Source organism: Lycorma delicatula, chromosome 5 (assembly GCF_047948215.1).
Source record: "Lycorma delicatula isolate Av1 chromosome 5, ASM4794821v1, whole genome shotgun sequence".
NCBI lineage: Eukaryota > Metazoa > Arthropoda > Insecta > Hemiptera > Fulgoridae > Lycorma > Lycorma delicatula.
Genome location: NC_134459.1, coordinates 83,625,366 through 83,653,317, shown reverse-complemented (window position 1 = coordinate 83,653,317; position 27,952 = coordinate 83,625,366). Strand labels below are relative to the sequence as shown.

Genomic DNA, 27,952 nt, shown 5'->3' with positions numbered 1-27,952 from the left:
ACTGTGTTATGTAAAGTTAAGGAGTGAGCTAACTAGAAGAAAGTTTGATTTAAGCATTTATTATATACAGTAAATCTGATAAACGTTTATTATATAAAAATATTAATAAATTAAAAATAAATAAAATGTAAGTATGTATTAGATATACTTAAAATAATATATTCTAATATTTAATATAATTAATAGAATACCAGACTTAATGAGAATATATTTAAAATATAGCAGTTTTACCTGTACATATGGAAAATATGAAAGAGTGAACCCAGAGTAATACTATCAAAATAAATAGGCTCAATGAAATGAGAGAGCAGGGCACCCTGGACCCCTACTACGTTCCATCTTGCTACCTTGTCTGAGCATGACATGGTTAATAATCGCTGTCCCTGAAAGAATTAAAAGTGATGATAGTAAAAATTGCTTAAATTACTGCTACATAATTATTAGTGAATAAGTGTAGTATAGTTGGTCTACCTACTACAAATGATTATAAAAAGAAAATTGTGTTAAAATAAATGATATATCATTATTTTTTTGAAGTGTATAAAGTTATCCATATAATAATACAGCCCTAATTTGTTTGGTACATTAAAACATGACCAAAATTACTTACTTATTAGTCAATATTTTTGAAACATACAAAAATTTTTTTTTTATTCACTCAGCATATGAGAAGTTTCCTAGTGTAACATTTGCTTGTTATAAAAGTTTTGAAATTGATTCTGGTTTGTTTAGGTGATTAGCCAAAGTTAATAAAATATTTTTAAAAAGTTAAAAAAAAGGAAATGATGTCAGATTCTAACCGATGTGTCTTCCCTTTGTAAGATCATTCAAATTTATTTGGCTATAACTCTGGAACCAATGAAAATAAGTACCACTTATGATATATCCTTGAAAAGCTCTCAATGAGGGTTTATTACTGCAGTTAAGAATAAGTCCAAAATCCAAATCTTTTTGGATTTTGTGCTTTTTTGACACTTTTGGTTCAGTCGATTGTAATCAAAAGGGGGAGAGGTGCACAACTAGATGTAACAACAGTCCTAAATCTAAAATTTCAACATCCTACAGCTAATCATTTTTGGGTTATGCAACGTACATACGTAGACGTCATGCCGAAAACAGTCAAAATGGAATCAGGGATGGTCAAAATGGATATTTCTGTTGAAATCTGAAAACCAAAATTTTTCGCGATTACAATACATAAAAATGTGAACATAAATTAAAATGATTAGAAAAAGCAATATTTTATGAGCGCACAATAGTTATCTTTTTACTTCACTGTATGAAGTAAAGGAAGTATTGTGATCGTGAAAAATTTCGGTTTTCAGATTTCAACAGAAATATCCATTTTGACTAGTTTCGGCGTGACATCTGTATCTTGCACAACTCAAAAATGATTAGCTGTAGAATGTTGAAATTTTGGATTTAGAACTATTGTAACATCTACTTGTGCACTTCCCCTTTTGATTGCAATCGAATCAAATCCAAAAACATTTGAATTTGGGAATTTTTCTTAACTGCAGTAATAAGCCCTCATTGAGAGCTTTTCAACCATATACTATAGGTGGTACTTACTTTCATAGGTTCCAGAGTTATAGTGAAATAAAATTTAAGTAATAAAACATTTGGATCTTACAAGGGGATAGCACATCGGTTCGAATCAGACTTCATCTCCCTTTTTTTAATTTAAATATATTGATTTATTAATAATTATTAACCTCTGATTGTAAAAAAAAATTACGATAAATAATTCAATCATAACAATAAAAAAAAAAATGAAAAAATATCAGAAGTTAAGATAATGCACTATTTGAGAGGTGAGATAGTATACTGAACCTGATACTGTCATTTCCAGGGGAAGTGTCACAGGAATTTTTCAACACATACCTTAAGTTCATCAAATAAAAAAGGAATGTTTAACTCATTTTCTGAATCTCAAATAAGAAAAGGCACACTTTCTACCTGCAACTTATACCTCATAAACTCAGGACAGTAGGATGATAGTGAAACTGACTTAAATGGGACCAAATGTGTTCACCACATCGATTAGCATGGTAACGAGGACGTGGTTGGTTTCTAGTCCAATTGGCAGTGGAGTTTGTCTGATCCACACATCAAAGGCCTGTACCTTTTCTCCAAACAACCGATGACGAAGTTTTCTGAGAAGTGGTGTCAAGATTGTTTAGTTGTGATTTCCGCTTAGCACATCTAAACACTCCACAGCATATAACTCTCGCATTGTGGTACGTGCAGAACAATTCCGTCATAGGACAAATAAAAACATATAATATTAAAACAGTACAGAATCCAAAATAATTAAGAAAATATGCTACAAAATCTCAGTGCATAAATTCAACCAAAACAATCATTGCTTCACTTATTTAGAAAAGGAAGCTCAATTTGAATAGTGTCTATTTTGAAAGGATGAGAATGCAGTATTAAAAAAAATCTCACTTTATTGTTTAATTAAATATTCCCTTGAAATCTAAATTTAGAAAAATCCACAATTTTGAAATATTAGGTTCCCTCAAGCAAAACACATAATGTGTGACAAGTTGTAGGATAGAGTTCAATGTGGATTACTAGAAATAATTAATAAAATGTTTGATAGATAAGACAATCTGGATGTTAAAAAAAGCATTATTACCTGTAACACACCATCCCACGTCTGAATTCCATCACTTGAAGAAACTGGAATCGTTCCTTCACCTGATTCAATCTTTGTACGTAACTGACCTCTAGAATTTCTGTTTGGATGTTTATCTAATGTTTCATCACCAGATGCTTCATGTGGGGAGAAAATCCTAAAAAAGGAAATAAATAAAATGGAAAATTCAGTAATAAGGCTTAATAAAACAAACTAATTTAAAAATGAGAACTATTAATGAAAATAAATTAAGTTCATTTAAAGACAAGAGCTCTTTCAGTAGTAAATGCTGCCAAATTACTGAATATGGATGTACTTACATGTATAAAATATTCATAAATATTGATGGAGAAGGAATTTATATGAATTATATCTGACATTTGTTCTACAAGGTTATAATGTGTGATGGCAGATTTACCTATGATTAATTACACATTTCATAAAATAAGGTAAATTACTTACTTAGAAAATATAAAACAAAAGCATACAATTAACATTTTTACGTATAACAAAGTGAAGTTTCAACTATGAAATCTGTTATAGCATTTCAAAAAAGTACACATTTTTCAATTTCTACTAAAACTATTATTAAACCTGCACTGTTAACTACTATTACCACATCAAACTAGTGGTAACTGAGTTCAACACCTGCCTAAATTTAAAAAAAAAAATTTTATCATCTAAATGTAATAATTACTTTTAATAATATGAAAACTACAGGAAATGTGAAGTTTAAAAAATTTCATTTTAATTACTAAATGAATTACTGTGGATAATCAGTCAGAGTTACTATTATAGTATAATAATACTATATAGCTGAAAGGCAGTTTTTTTTACAACAGTTGTAAAAGGGTTAATTAATAATAAATTAATGAACATTGCTGATGAAAAAACTGAACAAAAAAAAAACAAAATTAATAAAGACAATTTAAACAGTCAACAAGACTGGAAATAAAATATAAAAATTAGTTAACAGTCTTAGGGTGATGTACCTATCCAACAATTCAGAAAAAATTCTTGTTAATCATGAATAATTTCTACAATTAAAACCTAAGGGCAACAAAAAAGTGATGAGAAATTTTTTTACGCGGCTATGAGAAATTATCATTTAACTTTTCATTTTTCAATTTTACGTGTAAAAGTACAATCACTTGAATAGTTTTTATTTTAAAAATTAATCTTAAATGGGAAAAGAGTAAACAAAAGTGAAAAACCTTTTTTTTCACTTTTTCTTTTACTTAATTAAAAGACAGCAAAATAATAATCTCTAACTTACCTAGCATCTCCACATGGTGACGTATTTATAAATAAATGAAATTTTATATTATCTTTCAGTTTATAACCTTTCCCATCTGGCTTTGGTTCAAAAATTGAGTCTGAAGATAGTTCTGAAATAATGAACAAAATATTTTGAGGATTTTTTAAAGCAACTATATAATAAATAAGCCATGCTAAGAAAATCATATATTATTTATTGATTACAAAAAATATGTTACAAATGAAAAAATATGTTACTAATGGAAAAATGATATGTAACGTGTAAAAGTATTCATTTTACCTGATTTCATTAAATATAGATGATTCTAACCATATGATTGCTTGTAGTAAACTTTAATAATGTAAAAAGTTATTTTGTGAAAATTAAACATTTATTTCAGTATATCTTAAACCTGATAACAAAAATAGTTAAAAATGATAGATGAACTAATATAGATAGATATGGATAGATCCACTAAGTTTCATCAAATTAAACTGATTATTTTTATTCAAGAGTGAAGTTAGAAATTACATTTGCTATTATGAGAGGTTAGTTACATTTTATAATTAAGAAGTTACTCTATTGCACACATGTACAAGAGTATCTCTTGAGCAAAAGTACAGAACATAAAATCAAAATGATTAATACATAGGATAATAATTTATATAAAATAAGAATCCATATAAGTTTAGGAGGGGAAACCTGAATTTTCGTACAAGAGGTTCATACTGGTGACTTCTAATGGCAAATAATTGTACCTGGGATAATACAAATTTTTTCATCTAGATTCTGGAATACAGGAATAGCAATCTATGATAAATTAAAATTTCACATTTGGAAGCTTTTATAAAGACAGTAATGACTAATAGAATGAAAGTTGGACTGTGTACAATTAAATGAAAAATATGTTAAGTATAATAACTTTGTTAAATGATCAGTAAATGCATAAATTTTATTAACAAAATTTATAGAGAATTTAATTCTGAGAAAACTGATTTAACAAAGAATATGAAAAATAAAAAGAATAATCTAATAATCTTTTATTAATAAAAACAAAATTTAACAGAAAAGAGTTATGAATTACTAAAAAAAAAAAAAAACAACTTTTTTTAGTATAATAGATTTAGATCTTTGAAAAATTGGGTTGGCATCACTAACTGTATACTTCAAAATGAATTTCAATAATACTCATTGTTATAAGAATTATTATGTGTAACTGTAGTTATGTGTTAATAATAAACGTTAAGTGGTCTAGTTGTTTTGACATAACTTTGGTTATGTTTACTTATTTTTGGCAATCAAGTTACGTAGTGATTTTGTGTTTATTGTACTCGAACTACATCTACATTTTCCAATTGTAACTGAATTTAAAAAAATGAAATTACATCTTGAATTCTTTATTTTAAAAAATGCTGCGTCTCTTCACTCATGCATAATAAATTGAAATGATTTTTGTGTGTGGCTTTTGTGATGGAAGTGCTCCAGGTGCGATGGAAGAATACTGATGTAGGCATCCTCAATGAGTAGTTCCGAACAATATTTGTAGAATTTTTAATAATCTTTATGAGAATGGTATGCTTCCCAGCACTTATGTTTTATCTGAAAATGATGAAAGGGAAAAAATTCTTCACGTGGTAAAGCTTACTCCTTCTACACAACTTGACATTTCACGAAGTACAGCATGTAAGATACTACATGTTCATGAACTTATGTCCTTATCATGCTTACAAAGTTCAACACCTCCAGCTTGGTGTTCATGCCAGAAGACTGCAGTTTTGTCAGTGGGTTAACCATAATTACAGATTAATTCTGTTCATATTATTTTTGGACGAAGCTACTTTTACCCGTAATGGCATAAACAAAACATGGAATTCACATCAATAGTCTGAAGAAAACCCATATACCATAGTTGAATCAAATTTCCAGCAACAATTTTCAGTGAAAGTTTGGAGTGGCAAGATCAACCAATTAAGAGGCCCTTTCATACTAGAACATGTCACAAGGTGAAATTATCTGGAATTTTTAAACAATGCTTGAACATTTTTCATTGGTGATACAAATTGAAGTGTATTATCAATTTGATGGAGCACCAACACATTTCATTAATGATGACAATTCTTACATGAAAAATTTACTGATAAATGGAATGAATGTAGAGGGTTGGTTAATTGGCCACCTAGATCACTGGACCTTAGATTATTGTATATGAGGAAGTTTTGCCCTGGGCTCTCAATGAGGCATCATTATCAATGCTGCTGCAAACAGACCTCTTTTGCAGCATGATCAGCACACTCATTATCTGAAATTTCAATATGACTATTGATCCAGCAGCAGCTCACAGATGTCTTACAGAGAAAACAAACTATATCAAAGACAATAGGTGTCTGGAATAGATGTCACTTTAATCACCTACAAAGTACTTATGAATCTGAACAGACAAGAACATGTCTGAATTTTGGGCTAAGTATATTTAAGGCCTTGTCAATAGCATACAACTCAATGATGAAAACACTGGCGATGTAGGGAAGGAAAAATATGTATGTTCTTTTGTATTGGCAACCACAAAAGTACAACCAACAAAATTACAATGTCTAGAGCCGTCTGAATAAACTATAGCTGCATTTATGCTATTTACAATATTAAAAAATTTTACACTTAAGTTAACCGGATTTGTGTCCCTTTTTTGATATCAACCGAGACTGAGGCAATAATTCACAAGGGAAGGCCACCAAAGGGAGTAATAATATTAGGTACAGCAGGTACTGGAGGTAATTGTATATTTAGAAATAAGAAAAGTTGATGAGCTCTGATGGCTAGAGGATTAGTAGACGTTGGCTGTTCCTCATATCGACTAACATGCTAGTTGGAGAATATAATATCAAAGGTAGGATGATTTGGTTGAGCTTTAATGTGAGCTACATAGGAGCATATCATTTTATTCTGTCTATTCCAATGAGATGGCGCACAATTGTCCACTAGTATATTAACCTTGAGCCTTGAGCAAAAATGTACCATTAGCAAGATGGATAAATGAATGACTGCATTCTCCAGGCTGGTGCCCTCAAGGAACATGAATATATCATTAGCCTGGCAAAGAAAATGTAAGGAAATGAGTTGAAAAGTGCATCAATGTTAATGGTAGTATTTTCAAACACTTATAGAAAATTAATTAAGTATAAACCACAGTGAGTACATTTTTTAGTGTAAATTAAAGTACTTATTTTTCAAAGGTCTAAATTTATTGTACTAAAAATGACTTTAATTTTTACAAATTCACAATATTTTTCTGTTAAGTTTGGTTCTGTTCTTTTTTTTTTGTTTGTCGTGGACTTTCATTGGCTTTTTAATAAAGCCAAAGTACAATAACTAAGTTATTGTACTTCAAACCTAAAAAAACAAAATAAAACTTTTTTTGTCAAAGAATTTTTTTGTTTTATGTTTGATATCATGAAAGCTACAGGTGATGCAGTCCTGGGAACTCTTTTATTTGATTTTTAAGTAATAAAATCATAATAAACTATCAAGTAAATAATACCTTAAAAACTTCAGTATGACCTTATTTTACTAATACCTGTGTGAAGTTTTTTGCTAGCTAACTTGATAACAAAGTGTTTTTGGACAAATGTTTGTATGAACTTTTTTCTTTATTTCAAGCTCTAAAATAGTTCCCAAATTATTTCCCTTTCCTTCTAAATTACCCTGAAAAATATTTAGGAGACTATACACACAATGTTGTAATTACTTTTTATTCATGACATACCAGGCAGGTGCAATATGATTAAGTGCATAGTGAACACTGGTCGCAGGTTTCTGTGAGTGTTCACAGAGGAAGCTTGAATCACATTGATTGTGATTATTTACTCGAATGAGATGAGTTCCAGTAGTAGCAGCGAAGATATTTTTTTCTTTTGGATAGCTTGTTCACAAAAATTCATTGTCTATTAGAGAAGATAATTCATAAAACAAATAAAAACAGATAAGTACAAGGAGGTATTATCATCTTTCCCTAAACTGAAAGAAAATCTGGAAAGGTTTTTTATGTACAAGCAAATGAGTATGGAAAAACTTTACTTCAATAAATCCAAAATAGAACTTTGATACAAAAGCAATGGTGTAATTTATGTAAACCAATTTGAAGAAAGACTAATTACTTTGAGGTACGTACCTTATTGAAGTTATCAGACGTTCAAACATAAATGTTTGAATCCATTCTATTCTAGGCTTTTATCTTGAAATTTTTTTTTTAAATGTCATCTCTTCAAATAATAGGCACATTTAAAATATTTATTTTAACTTTGGATGAGATTCAGAAAATTAAAGAACCAAGGGGAGTTCTTTTATTGAGGTTTTTATTTTAATCACATTTTCTTTCATCATTCTGAGACAAAATATGTACAGTTAAATTCTTTTACTGACAATATTTGTGTTTAGCATTTCTTTGTTGCAGTGCTTGGGTAATCTTTTAGTATTCACTACTAAATACTTACTATATATTCAAGTAATAGTTGTTCACTACTTTTCTTAAGTAATTTTACAATGGGTCATTCCTGTTGGTTGCAGGTTGTTGCTTGTCAGTAACCTGCGACCAGCACTCATTATGCACTTACCCTAAAATTTCAAAATGTATCCCTGCATGCTCTGCTTGAATTCGAATCAATATTAACATCTTTTACATTGCGGGAGGAATTCTTGAATTACAGAAAATGGCAAAAAGTTGATTGCATTGCCCTGAGTGCATTATCAAAGTTAAGAAATAAATGTTTATAGTGTTTCAGAACAAGGCTATACAAAATTGACAGAACTAAGCTCGTGTCAGTGGAACATAATAGAAATATATAAGTAAACTGCAAAAGTAGCTTTTTCATTCGCCTTGTAGGAATTGTTACTAACAATTCCTACTTGAACAAATTCACTGGAAAAAGCATTAAATTTCAGAATTACAACAGAGCAGAACATATTTTAACTAAATATATGTCCTTTCAATGGCTTACAGTAAGCTAATCCAGGAGTTTAAGAATATTTTATATATAGCTACATGAGTTGGCTTCAGTATGACAAAATACTGAACAGCCTGGTACAGAACTAACAATACTGTTGTGATAATTTGATACATAGGAGGCAGACTGAAGCTTACATAAGGCAGTCATCAAAAAAGTCTATGACCAATAATAGGTGGCTTTGATTCTTCCATATAATTTATAGTGGTCTTGATATTTGCCATCATTCATATGTAGAAATAGTGCCTATAGGATAACCTATAGGCATCTTTACTGCACTGATCATAAAATATTCTATAATTAGGTACGGCAAGGAAGAGCAATATCCAATGATATTTAGGAATGAAAATTCATCTTTTCAACTGATGTAAGCCAACAGAAGAGCTTTTTTTATCCAGAACCAATGAGAAAGTAACAATTAAACAAAACATTTTTTCATGAACATTTTCCAAATTCTGAGGTCAACATGGTATCATGAATGGATTACAGTAAGAGCAGTATTCTTAGGACCTTATAGAAAATAAAAAGTAAAGATAATTTTTACAGGAGCAACATTTCCTTCTCGTGGTTAAAATTTAAATTTTCTAAAATCTTTCAATAGCAGAATTTTTTATGTGAATTTTAAACTCATACAGAACATCAAATTTAATACTTTGTTAACTATTGCTTAATTTATTAATCTTTTTTTTATCTTCATAACAATTGCTCACTATAAAGTAATCAGCTTACAACATAACTTATTGTTGTATATACAACTAGTTTATATACTGGTGCAACTCAGTGTCATAATTTCTTCATAGGCCCATCCATTTCTTTTTTACAAAAATTGTCACTAACTTTCCATAACAAATATAGATCTCCTTTGCATTTCTTCTTGTTGAATTTTTAACCTTTCAAATCTACTATCCTACGTATGGCTTGAATGAAAACTTGAGTTTGAAAAATGAACATGTATTTTAAACTTTTAAATATAGAATACAATAATTAATGCAACTATACAAATATGTACAATTTAATTTAATTTTTAATATGATTTAAATTTACATCACATTTTAATTTTGATGAACATAGAATTGTATAATAAACAAATAAGTAATGCAACTATACAAATGTAAAACATACATTTAATTAATCACAGCTTTCAAACTACAAACACAACAGAGTTCAAGGCTGTAATGACAAAGACTAAGCCAATGCCTGCCTATAAAACAACATTTTTTTCTTTCCTTCTTGTTCTAATATGCAATAATGTTAAAAAATATTTGAGAATGATCTAGAATGCTCCAAAACATTCTAGAAACTGTTAGGAAGTTCTACAAATTTCCAAAATAAGTAATGTTTGAAAATATTCTCAAATGTTCCAGAATTTTAACCTTTTATGGCTCTCAACTCTCACGCTTTCCTGCAGCTGTTTGGTAGGGATGCCTAACACAGTAATTTTGTAGTTAGTAATAGTTGTTCCAAGTTTGGTTGAAATCGGTTCTGTTGAACTAACATACACACCCATATACATATAATTACTTTTATTTATATTAGGATTTTTGAACACAAATTTGAAGGTATATATATATACATATATATAAAAAATGAAAAATTATTAGTATCAATTTATATCTTTATAATTCATTAAAACTGACCTGGATAAGATAGTTGATACAGTTGATTATAAAGATAGTAACATAGGCCACGCCTAGCAATTATTTCTGCATGAGAATCATTAATTACAGCACCTTTAATACTAATATGTTCACCACTGATACACTTTGTTCCAGTTCCTAATGAAATCACTATACCTTGACAATCTGGTCCAGTAGTCATGACTATACCGGCAAGAACTTTACGTCTCATATGCGTTGGATCATTTTCCATTAATTCCGTATATTTATTGAGTATCAAGCTGAAAATAAAGGGTTAATTATTAGTATAAACAAAATATCAACAATAAGCAAACATTTATTAATGGGTGTACCAGTTTTGTGTTGAGAATCAAAAGTTCAAATGACAAAAAATTTACCTCATACAATTAACTGACAAATTAATAGTAGTAAGTATATTACATCTGGAACACTTGTGTAATGTTTATTATTATAAGCTCCTAAATTAAGTTTCCTCATAAATTTACATTTTTTCAATTAAAATTGCTAATATCCCTTGTTATTTTATTACAAAAATTAAGTGTGGCTACAAAAAAAAAATTAATTATGTAATGTAATGAATAACTTTTACCTGAATATGCAGCAAGTGTTTAGCTACAGTGCTTGTATGCTAAATACACACAAGCACTGCAATAAAGTAATGATGAACACAAATATTATAAATTAAAAGAATTTAATTATAAATGCTTTGTCTCAGAATGATGAATGAAAATGTTATTAAAATAAAAACCTCAATAAAAGAACTCCTGTTGCTTAATTCCCTGAATCAGATCCAAATATAGAATAAAAATAAATATTTTATATATTCTCATTATTTACAGCATTAAAAAAATATATTTTCAAGACAGAAAGGCTAGAACAGAAGCTGATTCAAATAATTATGTTTAACATTAAAATATACTTTCATCTTAACAGTACAAGTATTACATATTACAGCATTGAAAAATACCACTCAATTTAACATTCCATAACAGGTTAAAAAAAAAATATATATATATATATATATATAAAACTTTAATTCATTGAGCTACCATCAACTTCTGTCATACTGACACACACACACAAAGGCCAAAATCTGAAGTCCACAGTGAATTAAACAGAAATTAACCAGACATGAAAAGTATTTTAATATTACTCTTGGAGTAATATCCAATCAATCAATCAATTAAAACAAATTTTACCAAACAATTTAAAAAATGGATCAGATTATATTACATTTCAATTACAGTGTTAAAATTTTGTCTAAGATATGCCTTCAAAATTGACAACCCACCGGTTTGGTCTAACTTGTCATAAATGAGCTGATTTTGAAGTCGAAGTTCTCAGGTTCAAATCCTAATAAAGGTATATAAAAAATCCCAATAAAAAATTTTATTGGGATTTGAATACTAGATTTTGGATATCAGTATTCTTTGGTGGTTGGATTTCAATTAACCACAAGTCTTAAGACTACAAATTTAATGACTTTTTGCTGATGCAACTACAAATAAAAGTATTAAAAAAAAAAAAAAAACAGTCTGATTATTTAAAAGCAACATTAAATAAAATGGCTTTAATATTTTATTAGGCCTATATAAAATATTGATATTCAAAATAGTAATAACTAACTGGCCTTCTCAAATTGTAGTTTAATTAATGAATTTAGAATTGTACAGAGCAACATTATACTTAATCACTGCAACATGTATAGTGTATAATGCTGATAACCTGTAGTCCATTTGTAGTATCCAGTCATTATGCATAAGAATTTCTTAAATTTCATTAGACCAATATTTTTGGCATATATCTACACATTCCCTTACTAAAAATAACTCAATTTGGGATTTTAAAGTAATCCTCAATAGAAACATAAAAAAAAAAAAAAATTAAACTTTGTCACTTTTTTTACATAATTCCCCTTTAACAAATTGATTAAACTGATGTGAATATATTTGACTAAAAAATTACACAAATGTTCATTACAAAGCAAAGCAGAATTGAACTTTCTCTTAATTCATGTTAAAAGTAATAAAAATTCTAAGTACTTAAAAGATGTCTAATATACAATGCAGGTTCATCCAGTTTTAAGTAATAAAATTTACTAAAATTATAATCTCAAATATAATTTTTACGCAATGCATAGAAAAATTTTAAAAATATGTTCACACAAATACACACACACACACACACACACACAGGTAATAACTATTTTTAACTTCTAAAAAAATTGAATTAAAATTTACCGACGTTCTATTGTTTTCATTTACAAAAAAAATATAATTCGTACTTATTTTTTTTACGATTTATAATTTTTTAAAGAAATTTTATTCTAAAGATTCAAATTTATTCTGTTAACATTTTTACATTTACAAAACAAACACACAATGAGGGTCAGCCTTTTTATTTAATGATATCAACAAATCTCAGAAAAAGTAAATAAAACATTTTTATATAAAGTATATGATATATTGTAAGTAATGCATTATTGCTATTACATGCGAGTGGTTCAAAACTTGTAGATTGTAATAAAATAATATAAAAACAATTATTCTGTTAGTATTAATAACTAATTGAAACATCTGTAAAAATGAAATTACAACTTTCTGAGAAAATTTTGTTTTAAGTATTATTACTACAAGTTAAGGTATAAGTAAATAAAATATAAGACAGCAGCACAACACTGTAAATTAAATAAAATATGAGCCATACTGTTTCTATAATATACTTATTTTTTATGTTTTATATATCTATTTGGAGATTTTCAAATAGTTTACTGTTAAATATGTAAACTGAACATCACATTTAAAAATCAAAATCATATCTTACAATTCCAGCAAATTTGATTTATGAAAAATCCTACAACATATATATCTTGCATTGATTTCTAATAATTTAAAACATACATTTTTTAAATGACAAACTGAATCAAATTTAAAAATATAACCCTTTCAAAACTTATAATCAGAAAATTCTTGGCCAAATAAAAACATGATGTTAATATTCATAAATTATGGTGCTGAGAAAATGGCTCACAAGTTAAAGCCCGAATTAAATGTGGTCTTCAGAACAGCAAACAAATAAACCATTGATCATAAACACAATGCCCAATGTCACTGTACATATAATCTGAATTACTCTGACTACACCTTCTTCTATATTGATCACAAAATCACAGCTTCAAACATGATAACACTTAAAAGCCCTCCACAACATTATAGCTAACCATCTCATAAATGTAAATCAGAAATCAACAAACATAGACACCATTATACATTTAAAAAAATGACCACACTTCCATTCAAACATTACAAAATACAAAAGAAAAAAAAGAAGAAAATAGCAAAGAACATACCATTTTTATATTGCATATACTATTTTGACAATTGTCTTAAAAAAAAACTAGCTGACACCGGACATCTTCATAACTGATTGAAAACATATTTAATTTCATTCGGTTTGCCATTTAACAAGTTTATAACAAAAAAAAAAATTTCTTTGCTAACAATCACCAACAAAAACACAATAAATTTGTAATTAGTCACTAAATTTGCATGTCCAATCGACTATAACATCAAGACTACATGCATGTAAATACAACTTGTGGTAGCTGTTTGTTAAATCATCATGACAGATCATTTATGATATTGAATGTTAAAAAAAATTAAACTTTCCATAATGCTTATGGTTCTGAATTTTACTTTCATTGTAAAAAGCAAAATACTAACTCTGTTTTCAAATTAATAATAAACTAATATATATATATTTGTCTCACAAAAAATGTAAATGCTAAAAAAAAGAGCCCGAAAACACTATTTTTATTTCAGTATTAAATGATTCTATAACAAGACTCTTGGAGCACAATTGGTTTTGCACGTTTTTAATCTATAAAGAAAAAAAATCTGTCCCAACTATACCTTACAAATCTTCTGAGAAAATGTAGAAAAACACTATTAAGAGTAGAAAAAATTTGAAGAAGGAAAATTAACTTTTCAAAATAAATGAAAATTTAAACGAGTTAATATAAAATTACATAAATTAATCAAAATGTTTTTTGTTAGTATTTATGCTGCAATCTGCTCTATCAAAATTTCCTTGGGCGATTTAGCATAACTTAAGCAGTGTTGTAAGTACTAAACTGTTCCGTTAAATTAATTTTTTTTTAATATTCAAAAGTATGTCTACAAACTAACATCGCAAACAGTGATATTAAGTGAGGCGGTGAGCTTGGAAGCCAACAAATTGGTTGGTCTACCATGACCAACCAATATTTGCTTAAGTTTTATTTAAGTAATTTTATATCTTCTCAAAAAGAGGTGGCAAGTTATTTTGCAAAAAATTAAACCTAATTGCCTGCAAATACTAATTTTTCATGAATAAATAATTATGGTGGGTCAATAATGGCATACCAATCATTAATATAAAATGTCATTTTTAATGCACCTAGTGGATTTTCAGAACCTCACTGATGATCTCTTGCGAGTAATTAACTCCCATTTTTTGAAAAAAAAAAGAAGCTGTCTAATCACTAAATAAAATTATGATTGTTGTCTTGAAATTCAACCCAATTCATCACCTCCAGATGGTAAATTTTGAACTTTCTGAAGAGGAAATGGTTAAGTATTTTCTTTACAAACTTAGCATACTTTACCGCACAATAAACACTCAGTACAATTGCTACGGTAAATATGCTAAATTCCTTCTTTTTTTTAAAATAAAATGTTCTTGGCATTTAGCAAAAAGTAAAGAATGACAGAAATGATGTGGTTATAAGTAAACAACTGAAATACCAAAGTGAAGGTTTTGAGGTTAGAATCCTGTTAAGAAATCTTTCTTAAAGTTTAGTTTGCAGTTGGTGCCCTTTCATATCAATTAGCGAACAAAAAAAGTGTGCACTTATTCAGTATACAAAACTGAAAAGGCATTATTAGAATGTGACACACTTATGCTGTATTTCATTAAATCTTCTGACTTATAGAATTGTTCTAATGTATGACACAAAATTAATTGTTCTATTCAGTTTTGAATATGAAAGCTTCTTACACTTTTTCATAAATTAGTTAATTTTAAAGACTACTATTAAAAAATGTTTTTTAATTAACTTTTTTTTATTCTTTTTAATTTAAAATTATAACATTTCCTACACTTAAAGGTTTGTTCTGATGTAATTAAAAATGAACAGAATTAAAAAATTCTTTCTTAAAATTAAATTCTCTACAAATTTAGTTAAAAAGAATTTATTATTTTTTTTAATTTGAGAATCTAAAAAGTAATTTTCAATTAAAAAGGTTAGAAACTTTTAATCTAAAAAGGTTGGAACTTTTTTCAAAAGTTAAAAAGGTTTTTTTTTGTTTTACAATAATTTTGGTAACTACTGGAGAAGCAGTTTTGCAATCTATTTTTTGTTCTAAATTTTCAGGTATAATCTTAAACTACCAGTTTTATTATATAATTTATATCCAAAAATTTCAGTAGTCTCATTTAGCAATGGAAAATAAATCGGAGAAAAATTTTTTGCTTAGTCACAACTGAAAGCAAAGTTTGCCAGACCATGTATTACAAAAAAGTAGTATGAAAAGTTTCAAGCCTGAATGAGATAACATAATTTTTCTGGATACATTTTAATTTATTTTTCAACATAATCAACATTAAGGTACCTTAATGCTTCCTCAGTGTTTCACAAAAGCGCTTATGCCATTTTGGTACATCAATTTATCAAACTTCTTAAAATAATCATCTACAGTAGGAATAACTTCACTATTAGTGGAAAATTTTTTTTTTGGTTAAGAAACAAATAACAAATCACAGAGCCAGATCAGGTGAATATAGAAGGTATTGGAACAATTCAAATTGTAATTTGTTGATTTCTGCCACTGCAGTGAATGAAGTATTGAACTGGAGCAATGTCTTGATGGAAAAGAACTTTTTTTTTCGGCCAAATGCATTCATTTTTCCTAATTTCAATTGCTGAGATGCTGCAATAGGGTCATATAATATTCACCATTTATTGTTTTACCCTTTTAAAAATAATTAATGTTTTATTGAATATTCCATGTGAATCCCAAAAACCAGTCGCTATAACTCTTTCTCATGAAAAGTTGTTTTCAATTTTTTGGAGCAGGTTGACCTTTTTCAACCCACTGTTTTGTCTCTGGAGTGTAGTGATGAACCTGTCTAATCAACCATCACAAATCAATGTAAAAATTCTCTGGATTGTTTTTTTGGCACTGTTTTTGGTCAGGCATGAGCAGATGTGGCACCCATCTAGCTCACAGTTTGTTCATGCCCAAATGTTTGTGCAAAATATTATGCTGCATGCAATCTGTTGACATGCCTACAGACTCAGCTAACTCATTCACTGCCACTTGTTGATCTGCCAAATCAATTTACGCACTTTTTCTATCATTTCTAGCATAGTTACTTCAGAAGGGTATCCACTATGTGGTTTATCACTAGTGCACATTCAACCCATTTTCAACTCTGTGACCCACTCCCAATGTCAAGCTCTTTAATTTCCTTTACATTTAAGCCTTTCTGAAAAAAGTACTTAATCATTGCGTGAATTTTCAGATCTTTCCATTTTCCACTTAGATGGACTGTAAATATTACACTAAGCGATGCAGCGACTTGAAACTCTTATAACTAATGTTATCATGCAATGCCATTGAGAACTTAAGCGTACTAATGCCATCTGTGTACGAGATCCAAGATTTTTCACCCCACCCTTGTATAAAATTCCACCAAGTATTCAACTTTTATGTTACTAGATATGTCGATGTGCATTAGTTAGTGGTTTTCTAAATTGCAACTGCTTTACTTGGTTAATTTTATTTACAACATGCAAAAATATAAAAATAAAAATAAAAAAACTGGCTTTACAAAATTAGTGTTGAAGATGAAAACTACTCTAATCTACCTAATCGGAAAGCAGCCATCTCTCTGGCCAATTTTAACTTCTCCCACTCTTTTTTCTTATTCCTTACTTTTTTCCTAAGATGAGTGCCATGGGAATTAAATCAAGCTACCTTTTAATAGTAGCAGGGTAGTTGCTTCTTTAATGGTTGATCCTTAAGTCATGAAACCACAGGATGTTTCCTTTGCGGCACAGGTAATAATGAATAAAGTCACCAGGTCCCCTCATAAAATCTAATCTAATTTTAAGTTATGGTCCATTTAATAATTCAGAAGAAAAAACAACTTTGTTAATAATATTACCTTGAACATGGAAATTTGCATAGCTTGTCTACTTTTTATAAAAAGAAAGTTTATTTTTACCTCAAGCAACATATCTCATTATGAGTCAAGGTCTTAATGAAAAAATTGTTATGAATGCAAACTCTTGTTAAAACAATTATTACTTTGCTCTTTTATTAAAATGATTATCTCTAATGTGAAATTCATTATCAACAAGCATTACATAATGCACATCCTTTTATCACTGATAATGATGAGATGGTTTAAAAGAAAATGATCCTGATGAAGATAATAATCTAAGGTTATAGGAGTATTATGTGTTTCAGACTAAACAATAAATAACTAAAAGTCAAAAGATGCAAAAAGTTTAACAAAACTTTATATAAATTCATAACTGAAATAATATTAAGCAAAAGAAACTACAACCCTGTAAGTAAAATCACTGTCAAATAAATGTTTTATAAATTTTATGTAGCATATTAAATTAGAAATTTATAATTCAATAAAATTAAATTGATATCACACAGTGAATTTATTCATGAAGGTATGATGTGTAAATCCCCAAAATTAAAAAAAAAAAACTAAACAGAACTTTTAATCTAATTTATTAGTGTTTGCTACAAGCAAATTATCAAGAAATGAAGAACATCTGTAGCTATAATAAAATTTTTAAATTATATGTAAATGACACAAATCATCTGTTATTGGTAAAAATCCTTAATTTTCATAATTAATAACAAATCTTAATATACCAGAGTAAGACAAAGAATGTTAGTGTCATACTTTTGAATAAATGAGCAGCTAACAAATTATTCTTGAACTAATGTAACTACTGCTGAAGTATAAAATAAATTAAATAAAAAAGCCAATGCAAGTTATCAACAAAATAATGCAGTCTTAAGGAAAAGTGTCAATTTCAAAGGGTAAATATCCACATTACTGATATACGAGGTGTGATTGGAAAGTTTTAAGATTGGGTTTGTAATTTCAGAATGGCAGTACTTTTATAGGCTATTGTGATAAAACACCTTGAAAGCAGTTCTCTTCTGACTGAACAAACGACTCCAATGGTATTTCCACTTTTGGAAGTATTCCTGTAAATTTTCTTTCTTAAGTGTGTTAAGAACCCTCCAGGTGTTTGACTGGATGTTTTCAGTTCTCTTCCAGTGAAAACTTCAATTTAGAAAACAGGCAGAAGTCGGCAGGGCTAAATCAGTGGAACAGCGGGGTTGTGGAAGCACATCAATTTGGAATTTAACCAAAAATTCTGTGATTAAGAATGTGATCACATTGTCCTGGTGGAGGACCCAATTCTTATCTTACCAGAAGGCAGCAGGCCCTTTTTTTCTGCACATTTTTGTGCAAATGCTTAAGGATACTTTAACAGTATTCCAGATTACCTGTTTGGCCACCAGGAACAAATTTGTGATGCAAAATACTGTAGAATAGAAGAAAATCACCAAAATTGTCTTCACATTCTACCAACTTTGTCACTCTTTTTTCGGTTGTGGCGAAACTGAACCCTTCCATTATGATGATTGTGTCTTTGATGGATCATGTCCATAAACCCATGATTGGTAGCCTGTAATTACTCTATTTAACAAATCTGGGTCAGTTTCTACCCAATTACTCAGTTCTTGTGATACTTCAAGTCACTGTTATTTCTGCTGGTCTGGCAACAATTTTGGAATGAATTTTGTGGACACTCAACACATGTACAAATATTCAGTTAAAATTGACTGAACCATCTAGAAACTTAAAAATTTCCAATCACATCTTGTAACTGAAACCTAAACAGAGTAAGAGATAAACAGAAAACTGGAATTAAGTGAAATATTCTCAAAAAGCAGTAGGGATGTAACTATAAATATTGGAAGATAACTTTAATGTTCAGCATTAAAGAGAAACTGAAAAGAAAATAGTTAAAACAATAATATGCTATCTTAGGCATTTATTAGCAAAACATTGACAAAAAAAAAAGAAGAAAGACGCATTTATTAGTTAAAGGATACCTGTGAAATGAATTAAACGTACATAAATTTTATAAAAATGAAGGATAAGGAAACAAAAATAAAATTTAACTGACAAACATTATTAATAGGATAAAATGGGATACACTGTTACTAGTAGATTTTACTAAAACAAAAGATAAGGTCTGACTTTGTAGCTAAGTATCTCATTTGTAAGAAGTCAAAAAATGGCCTTCTGCATTATTTTAAAGCTTGTTATTTTCTTAATTAACTGATGTACAATATCTGTAATTATAAAATATTAATATATCACTTCCCAGAAATTGATAAAGAATACTTAAGTAAATAAAATTACTTCAAAATGACATTAACAACTAGAAAGCCATTATTTTTCACTTCTTTAAATTATGGTTTCAAAAGTTAAAATAGAAAGATTTAAAAAATAGTTATTTTATTTGTTGAAATCTGTTTTAATTTAAAAAAAAAATTACTTAAATTTGGACAAATGAACAAAGCTGCTACCTATATGTTAAACAGCTGTTTGCAAGAAACTGCATCTTAATAAAAATAAGATAGGAATAGAGATGCTGTAATGAGACCACTAATAAGTTTGAGCTTTGAAATATGGGAGTAGATATGATATTTTTATCAATTTAATATAATCAATTTAATTTAATTTTTATAAGTTTAATCAATTTTCTTAAATATTTGCATTATCAAACTGTTTATCATTATAATAAACTAGCTCCCCATCGCAGACCCACCGGGTTGGTCTAGTGGTGAACGCGTCTTCCCAAATCAGCAGATTTGGAAGTTGAGAGTTCCAGCGTTCAAGTCCTAGTAAAGCCAGTTATTTTTACACGGACTTGAATACTAGATCGTGGATACCGGTGTTCTTTGGTGGTTGGGTTTCAATTAACCACACATCTTAGTATGGTCGAACTGAGAATGTACAAGACTACACTTCATTCACACTCATACATATCATCCTCATTCATCCTATGAAGAATTATCTAAACGGTAGTTACTGGAGGGTAAACAGGAAAAAGAAAGAAAGCTCCCCATCGCAGCTTTGTCAACGCTATAAGGTTACTTGCATTTCCCATAGCGGTTTTTTAGTCAAGTAACTGGAAGCAGATGCAGACAGCCACACATACAGTAAAGGTGGCAGTGTTTATATTGGTTGAGCCACAGCATCATATACTTTTGCACCCCTTAAAAAATCGGAATTAAAAAAAACTCAAAAACAGTTTTTAAATATTTATCTGAAGAATATTTGCAAGCTCAAGTTGAGTGAATATTTTGTTTACAATAGTCAAGACTGGAAAAATTTATAATCATTGTTAAAAATTTTTTTACCTTTCTTCACCCATTCACGGGTGAATGGGTACCTTTCATTTCACGGTTGAATTTCAAAAATCTAGAAATTAGTTTATTAACATGAAGATTACACTCACAAAAAATCAGGTTAATTTCTTCATTTTTACAGATAAATTAAAAAAAAAACAAAAATCAATTTTAACCTTTGAAACTCAAAAAATCTAGAAACTGGTTTTTAGATGTTTATAATCAATCAGTTCAAACCCAGATCACACAGTGATGACACTCACAGTTCACAATTCATTAAAGTTTGTGCTTCAACTGGCAAATCTCTACTACATATATACATTTTTTGTTGTGCTATACTATAAAGTTGTGCTAAGAAACAAGGGTAAAAATTTAGTAATAATAAATAGAGTAATTTTTTGTTTATCACAAACAAGTAAACCCCGCCCTCTTTATATAATAGTATAGATTTAAGTGATAAAAGTAAAAAAAAATACAAAATAACTTCATATCATCTATGTAGACTGTATTTTTTAAAATACAGGAAAAAATTATAATGGGACCACCACTAAGAACTGTCCTGTTTACAATTTGTTATAAAAACATATCAAATTTTTATTACATTTTCCAGATATTTACCACATTGCTCATGCAATTAAAAGAAAATTTCCTTTAGAATACATAGATATTCTTGCATACTTTCTGTTGGGTGTTAGCCAAATACCATTTCCAGTTATGTAAGGCATTTAATAATTAAGACTAAAAAAATGTTCTATTTCTAAAAGATAAGGAAAAACTGTTTAATAGTACTACTATTATTCTTACTTAATAAGAAAGTAAAGAAAAGCTGGATGAAATTTTCAAGCAATCAGAGGTTCCTCCATACCGCACTTATAGTACTGCAAGATCATTTCCATTTTGCTATGATTCATAGCAGATCTAAATAACTATTATAAATACATTTTATAATAATTAATATGTTGGATAAACCTAACATTAATCTGAAATAAGTTTCAATAAAGCATAAATGCTTGATTTTGGTTAATTAATTAAGTTTTCTTAAAATAGAAATAAATAAATCCAAAAATTTGAAATTCAACTTGCTTCTAGACAAGCTTGGTTGAATTCTCGTATTTTTAAATGAAGTGTCTATCATTCTACAGTATTAAGCATTTGACAAAACCTACATGAATTGCTTAATTATTCTCAATACAGTTTTAGCAATTCTAACAAAAATATAAAAATCCACCAGTACAGCACAGTTGTTATGGAAGAAACTTACGTTCTTTACAACTATTTTAATTCACCCACAGAAACCTTCAATCCACTATTTTTTTCTACTTCCTCAATAATTAAAAAAATAGCAATATCTGAATCATTATAATATATTGTATCAGATGGAAATAAAAGATTTTTGAAAGCTTCTTTAATTCCTGAGGCCCTTGAACAATACCAATGATGATTACTTTGCTAACATAATAAAAACAAACTCTTCTGAAAGAAAATATTTAAATTTGTTAAAATATGTTATCAAAAAATGGGTACCATTTTTCTTTATTAATATACAGAAAATAGTCTGATTGGTTTTATTTATTATAGGTACTGAGAATTAATTGATTAAGTCAAAACTTATAATTAAATGAGCTATATAAACTCAATTTTTGTAACTTCACGTTGATGAGACACTTGGCTTCAAAGTCGGGGTTTATGTTTAACTTTGTGCACAATAATTTCTGTATGCAACTATCACAGAAGTGATGGAATTTTCTATAACAACAAAAATCTAAATAAATAAAAAAAACACACCGTGCTATATTATCAACTTTATGAGATGGTACTAAATTACAAGGAACTCTTGGAGACAAGCGTGATGGATATTGTTGTTCAAAGATATTGTTTGCACCAAAATTGAGATCATAAAGTGATGACAATGCTGCTCTAGCTGCAGCTGCTTTTGCAGCTTTCTTACTAGACCCTGAAAAGAAATCACATATTAAATAAAAATATTTTTTTCTTTTTAAAATAATTATAATTCAAATAAAACAGAAGGGTTAATTATTGAAAAATACAGAATCATATATTACTAAGCACAAAGACTTAATAAAGTTGTTTGCACTGAAAGCTGTGATATCCTTTACAAATCAAATTAAGTTGCATCCTATTAGGAGATATACATCAACTGAAATAAGCCACCAACGTAGAGAGTAATAAGAGAATCACACTATGATATAAATATACAAATTTATATGAAATTACCATCACACTCATGTGAATACATTATTATTTCTATTATATAATAACTTTTTAATAGAGAATTAAATATAAATTACCTTTTCTTTCTATTTACAATGCATTTTATTTCATAGAACTATCCTCATATGAACAAGTTTTGTTGCCACAATAAATTTTTTATAATCATTTAATATATAAAGAGGTAAAAAAACTTCTATCATCACATGCAATTTTATAAAATTCTGGTACTGTTTATGTCAGAGATAACACAACATTCTTTAAAAATGTTATTAATAATAAAAACCATGTATCTAATTGATACATGGTTTTTATTTTAAATTTTTTTGTTATTTTTTTCTAATCACATGTTTTTTTTATTAACAAGAACATAATATGATGTTTACTATATTTTTTTAACATAAAATGGAAATATGATTTAATTACATTTTAAATTGTATTTGATTGAAAAAGTACTTCAATTTTGTAATTGTATAAATGTTAATAAATTGTTTTTTATTCTATATTTTATTAAATGAGTGACATATATCCACAGATGCTGTATTTGATAAACTTTTTAAATGTCTTATCAAGAAGATTAGACACTCTATTAGAAACTCAACATAATTATATTAATTCAAAAAATCAACATAAAATCTTACATTATTATTTAATTATTAATACAATATTCACAAAAGAAAGGGAATTTAAATAGCTCATTATTTTTGCACAAAATGTCAAACTTTAAATATTGTTGAAACATGTAAAGCAGCTGAGGTATAAGAAGTATTACTCTAGATTGCTTTCTCTGAAAGTAGTGAGATTTACTATCTCCAGTTCCTAAGGTAATAAATGTCTTACTTAGAAACTTTGGCTACACTACAGGAGCTTAATTGCTGGGTACAGTAAGTTATTCAATAGGCAATCTGTTTCATACGCCTTCAAATGACACCATTTACATTGAACTCACAAGATTATCTTCACCTTGTTATTGGCCTTGATGTATCCATCTGATTGGTTATATCAGTTAATCCATGGAGTCAATAGATGAAAGAAATTCTAATTAGATTTCGATGTGAAATCTAACGTAATTTAAGAAAGAAAAGGATTTTAAAAAGGACAGGCATCAATATTTGAAAGTGATAACAAATGATATTTTTTTAAGTAAATTTTTAATAAAATTCTTTTAAAAAGAAATTAATAAAAAAAATATATCTTAAAATTTTTTATTTTTTTTTTACACTTGTATTTTTATGGTAGTTTTTGAAAATGGCTCAGTTGCTTTAGAGGTGGGTGTTCAGTACTTCAATGAAAGATGAATATGAAATAAATTGAAAAGTATTATTCTTATTTTGGTAGGTTTACAGAAGAATTACAAGTTTACAAGCTGTTATTAAAAACATAACAATATAATCTCCATCAACAGGTTTTAGACATTATATGTTTATCTGCCATAAAAAAAAAACTTTGAAGTAACATTTTCTTATTTCACTTTCATTAATTAAAACAGCTATGCCACACTTTGGATTCAACTATGTGTGTAATTCCTGTGAAACATGATTTACAAGCCAATATTATCTGGGTAAAAAAGTAAATAAAAATTATTCCACTTTCCAGAACTTGAAAAAATTTCAACCCATGAATTTCTTTTAATATTTAATGTAATTAAATTTCTAAAAAAAAACAGATTTGTATTAGAAGTTACTAGAATCCTACATTCTATTTAATATTATAAATAATTCATCATGTCTTAAATATTGTGTATAATTCTCCAGAAAACCCAACTTTTAATGATAAAATCAATTGTTGACGTAGAAAAGGGCACTGATAAAAAAAATACAGTTCACTTCCAAAAAAAAATTATTTAATCAGTTCTTAGAAAGTCTGTCATGAGATGTTTGTTATTATGAAACAGCATCAAAAAGATATTATTTTTGAATAAATTAAAAAACTAGCAGTACATACATTTGGCAAAATTTATTTTAAAATCAATAAAAGTGTTCAAAAATCATTTGTGGGCGTTGGCAATTCAACTAATACTGGAAAATTATGGTTGAATGTACAAAAAAGGATAACAATTTGGTAATTTACAGGCTGAAACCAAATTTAAAAGTTCACAAACAGCACCAAATGGATAGTAATATTTTAAATACAACAAAACTCATAAAAAGCAACACAAACCAATCAAACTGACATCATAATGAATGGTATAAAAAACTATATAAATACCTAAGTATCACACATGTACCCAATAACATAATAAAGTACATTATAATAAACAAATTGTTTTTAACTCTATAAAAAAAAACTTAGGCAAATAAGTGTTTGTGCAGTAAAAAAATCCAATAATCCAAACATGCACATTAATATTATATCAAACATTTAAAGATTAATTGCAAACTAATATATAAACTAATGGATAGAAATTTTAACTACATAAGATTAATGGAGCATAAGTCCTGACTTATGAAGATAATACTAATAAAGGCAGAGGTCTTTTCTAATTTAATTTTTAGATGCAATGGTTCTTATTAAGCCATTAGAAGTTACATTCAGTATTACAAAATAAATCCATTCAAATTAAAATGTCTCCTAATGTTAATTAAATATTAATGATATAAAATTTAAGAGAAATTGTTCTGACTCTAAAACTTATTCCTTATTTCACATCTTATGATGCTGAAAGTTCTATATAATACTAGTTGGGAAGCTGAATGAGTTCAAAATAAGCACAATGCATGTTGTGCTTCTATTGAGCAGTGGTTTGTTTTTGCTTGGACTATGGTTGCATTGCTTATTCATCCGCATGAGCCGCTGCTCTAAGATGCTTGATGCAATCCATCATTCATTTGTCTATCTTTACTACGGGTGCATTTCATTCAAGCCTGGTGGTGAGTCTTCTAGTGGACAGTGGTGAGTTATACCTTTTGTATAGATGAAACTTAATGATCTGCTCCTCACATTTATCACCTTATGATATGTAGCTCGCATTAATTCGCAACCAAATCATCAGACTTTTGACATGTTTTCCAACCTGCACACCTGAGATCTACTGCCTCTCTAAGCCTCTGAGCTTAGTGCCTTTTCTTATCAGTAAATATACAATTACCTCCATTTCCTCCTGTTACTCAATGTTATTAGCCCCTTTGGCGGCCTTCTCATAAATTATTGCTTCAATCTTTGTCAATATCATAAAAAGTACATGAATCCAGTTATTTTACAACAAGAATTTTATAATATTGTAAATAACACGAGTCCTGATGCTATTGTTTCTACAGATGGCTCTAAACATGATAATTCTGATGGTTGTGTATTTATGGTTGGCAATAGAACATACGTGGTGCTACCCAAAAGTTCGGGGAATTTTACCATAAAAATAAAATAGCTTACCATAACTTATAATTTCCACTGTCTCCTTCAAAGTAATCCTCTTGGGCATTAATACAGTGATCCCAGTGTTTTTCCCATGATTCCATGCTTCCCTGGGAGTCTGCAGGTGTAAGTGTTCAAAGCATGTTCAGCGTTTCTTCCTGAATCTCCTCATCAATTGTGTTAAAACGACGGCCTTTCAATGAAATCTTATTTTTGGAAAGAGAAAAAAGTCGCACAGGGCAAGGTCAGGCGAATAGGGTGGGTGGGGAATCACTACCGTCTTTTTGGAAGACGGCTAGCGATGTGTGTGCGGGCAGGTTGTCATGGTGCAGAACCCAGCTGTTGTTACCCCACAGATCTGAATGTTTGCACCTAATGCTTTCACGTAACCGCTTCAAAACTTCACAACAGAACATCCCATTGACAGTTTGACCAAGAGGAACAAATTCCTTATGGATAATGCCTTTGATGTTGAAAAAAAACAATCATCATGGACTTCATGTTGCTGCGAACTTGGTGCTTTTTTTGGCCACAGTGAACTTGGGCGACTTCCACCGGGACAACTGCTGCTTAGTTTCAGGGTCATACCCGTACACCCATATCACCTTCAAGCATATGGCATAAGTACTTACACCTATGCAGTACTACGTGAGGAATATTTTTCACTGTAATATTATGAATAATTTAATTGTTAATTTTATTTGTTTTATATTACTTTTATTTAATTTTTAAGTTTTAATGTAGATATTATTAACTTAAATCGTCTACAATAATTAATTAATTATTATTAATTTTTTTTTTTTTTTTGTGGGGGGAGGTGGAAATGCATTTACGCACGGAGTGTCGGGCTCCCGCTGATGGTATTATCTAATCACTATCAGCAGACTACCGACTAAAACCACCCCCCCCCTTTCTACCAGGACCCGACCCAGAACACCGTTTAACACATTACTTCCGGTTGAGTCCTCCTATACTAGCCTGATTAGGTACTACCTAAATTCAGGACTATCCAGGTCAACCTTTTTGGTCCTGACAATGTTGCCGATGAATTGGGCTACACTTTCCCAGCTGCTCAGGTCACGGAGCATCATCGCAACCACATTGTGGGGGCTCAGTGCTTTGAGATCCACCTCTAGTGTCCCTCAATCTGCCGTCCAATGAGCACATTTGTAAAAGGTGTGCTCAGCGTCATCCTGTACACCGGGGCAATAGAGGCAGTCGGGGGATGGCGCTTTCCCTATGACATGGAGGTAAGCACGGAAGTACCCATGACCCATTAAAAATTGGGTCATGTAGTACTCCACCTCTCCATGCTTTCGCTCTGTCCAGAT

The 27,952-nt window shown here is 29.0% G+C and overlaps 1 protein-coding gene across 6 annotated transcripts in view; it reads right to left on the bottom strand.

The window, feature by feature from the left end:
• The window catches only part of Adar (Adenosine deaminase acting on RNA), a 112,594-nt gene that overhangs the window by 34,867 nt on the left and 49,775 nt on the right, over positions 1-27,952 (bottom strand). For all 6 annotated transcript variants that reach the window (XR_012756494.1, XR_012756493.1, XR_012756495.1 and 3 more), the window contains 5 exons: positions 22,827-22,995; positions 10,537-10,796; positions 3,921-4,032; positions 2,645-2,801; positions 232-383 (listed from right to left, as the gene is read on the bottom strand). Coding sequence is in view for 3 of the 6 variants with exons in the window: in XM_075366531.1 (XP_075222646.1) it covers positions 232-383; positions 2,645-2,801; positions 3,921-4,032; positions 10,537-10,796; positions 22,827-22,995 (850 nt within the window). In the remaining 3 variants the exon portion in view is untranslated. The remainder of the gene's footprint in view (positions 1-231; positions 384-2,644; positions 2,802-3,920; positions 4,033-10,536; positions 10,797-22,826; positions 22,996-27,952) is intronic.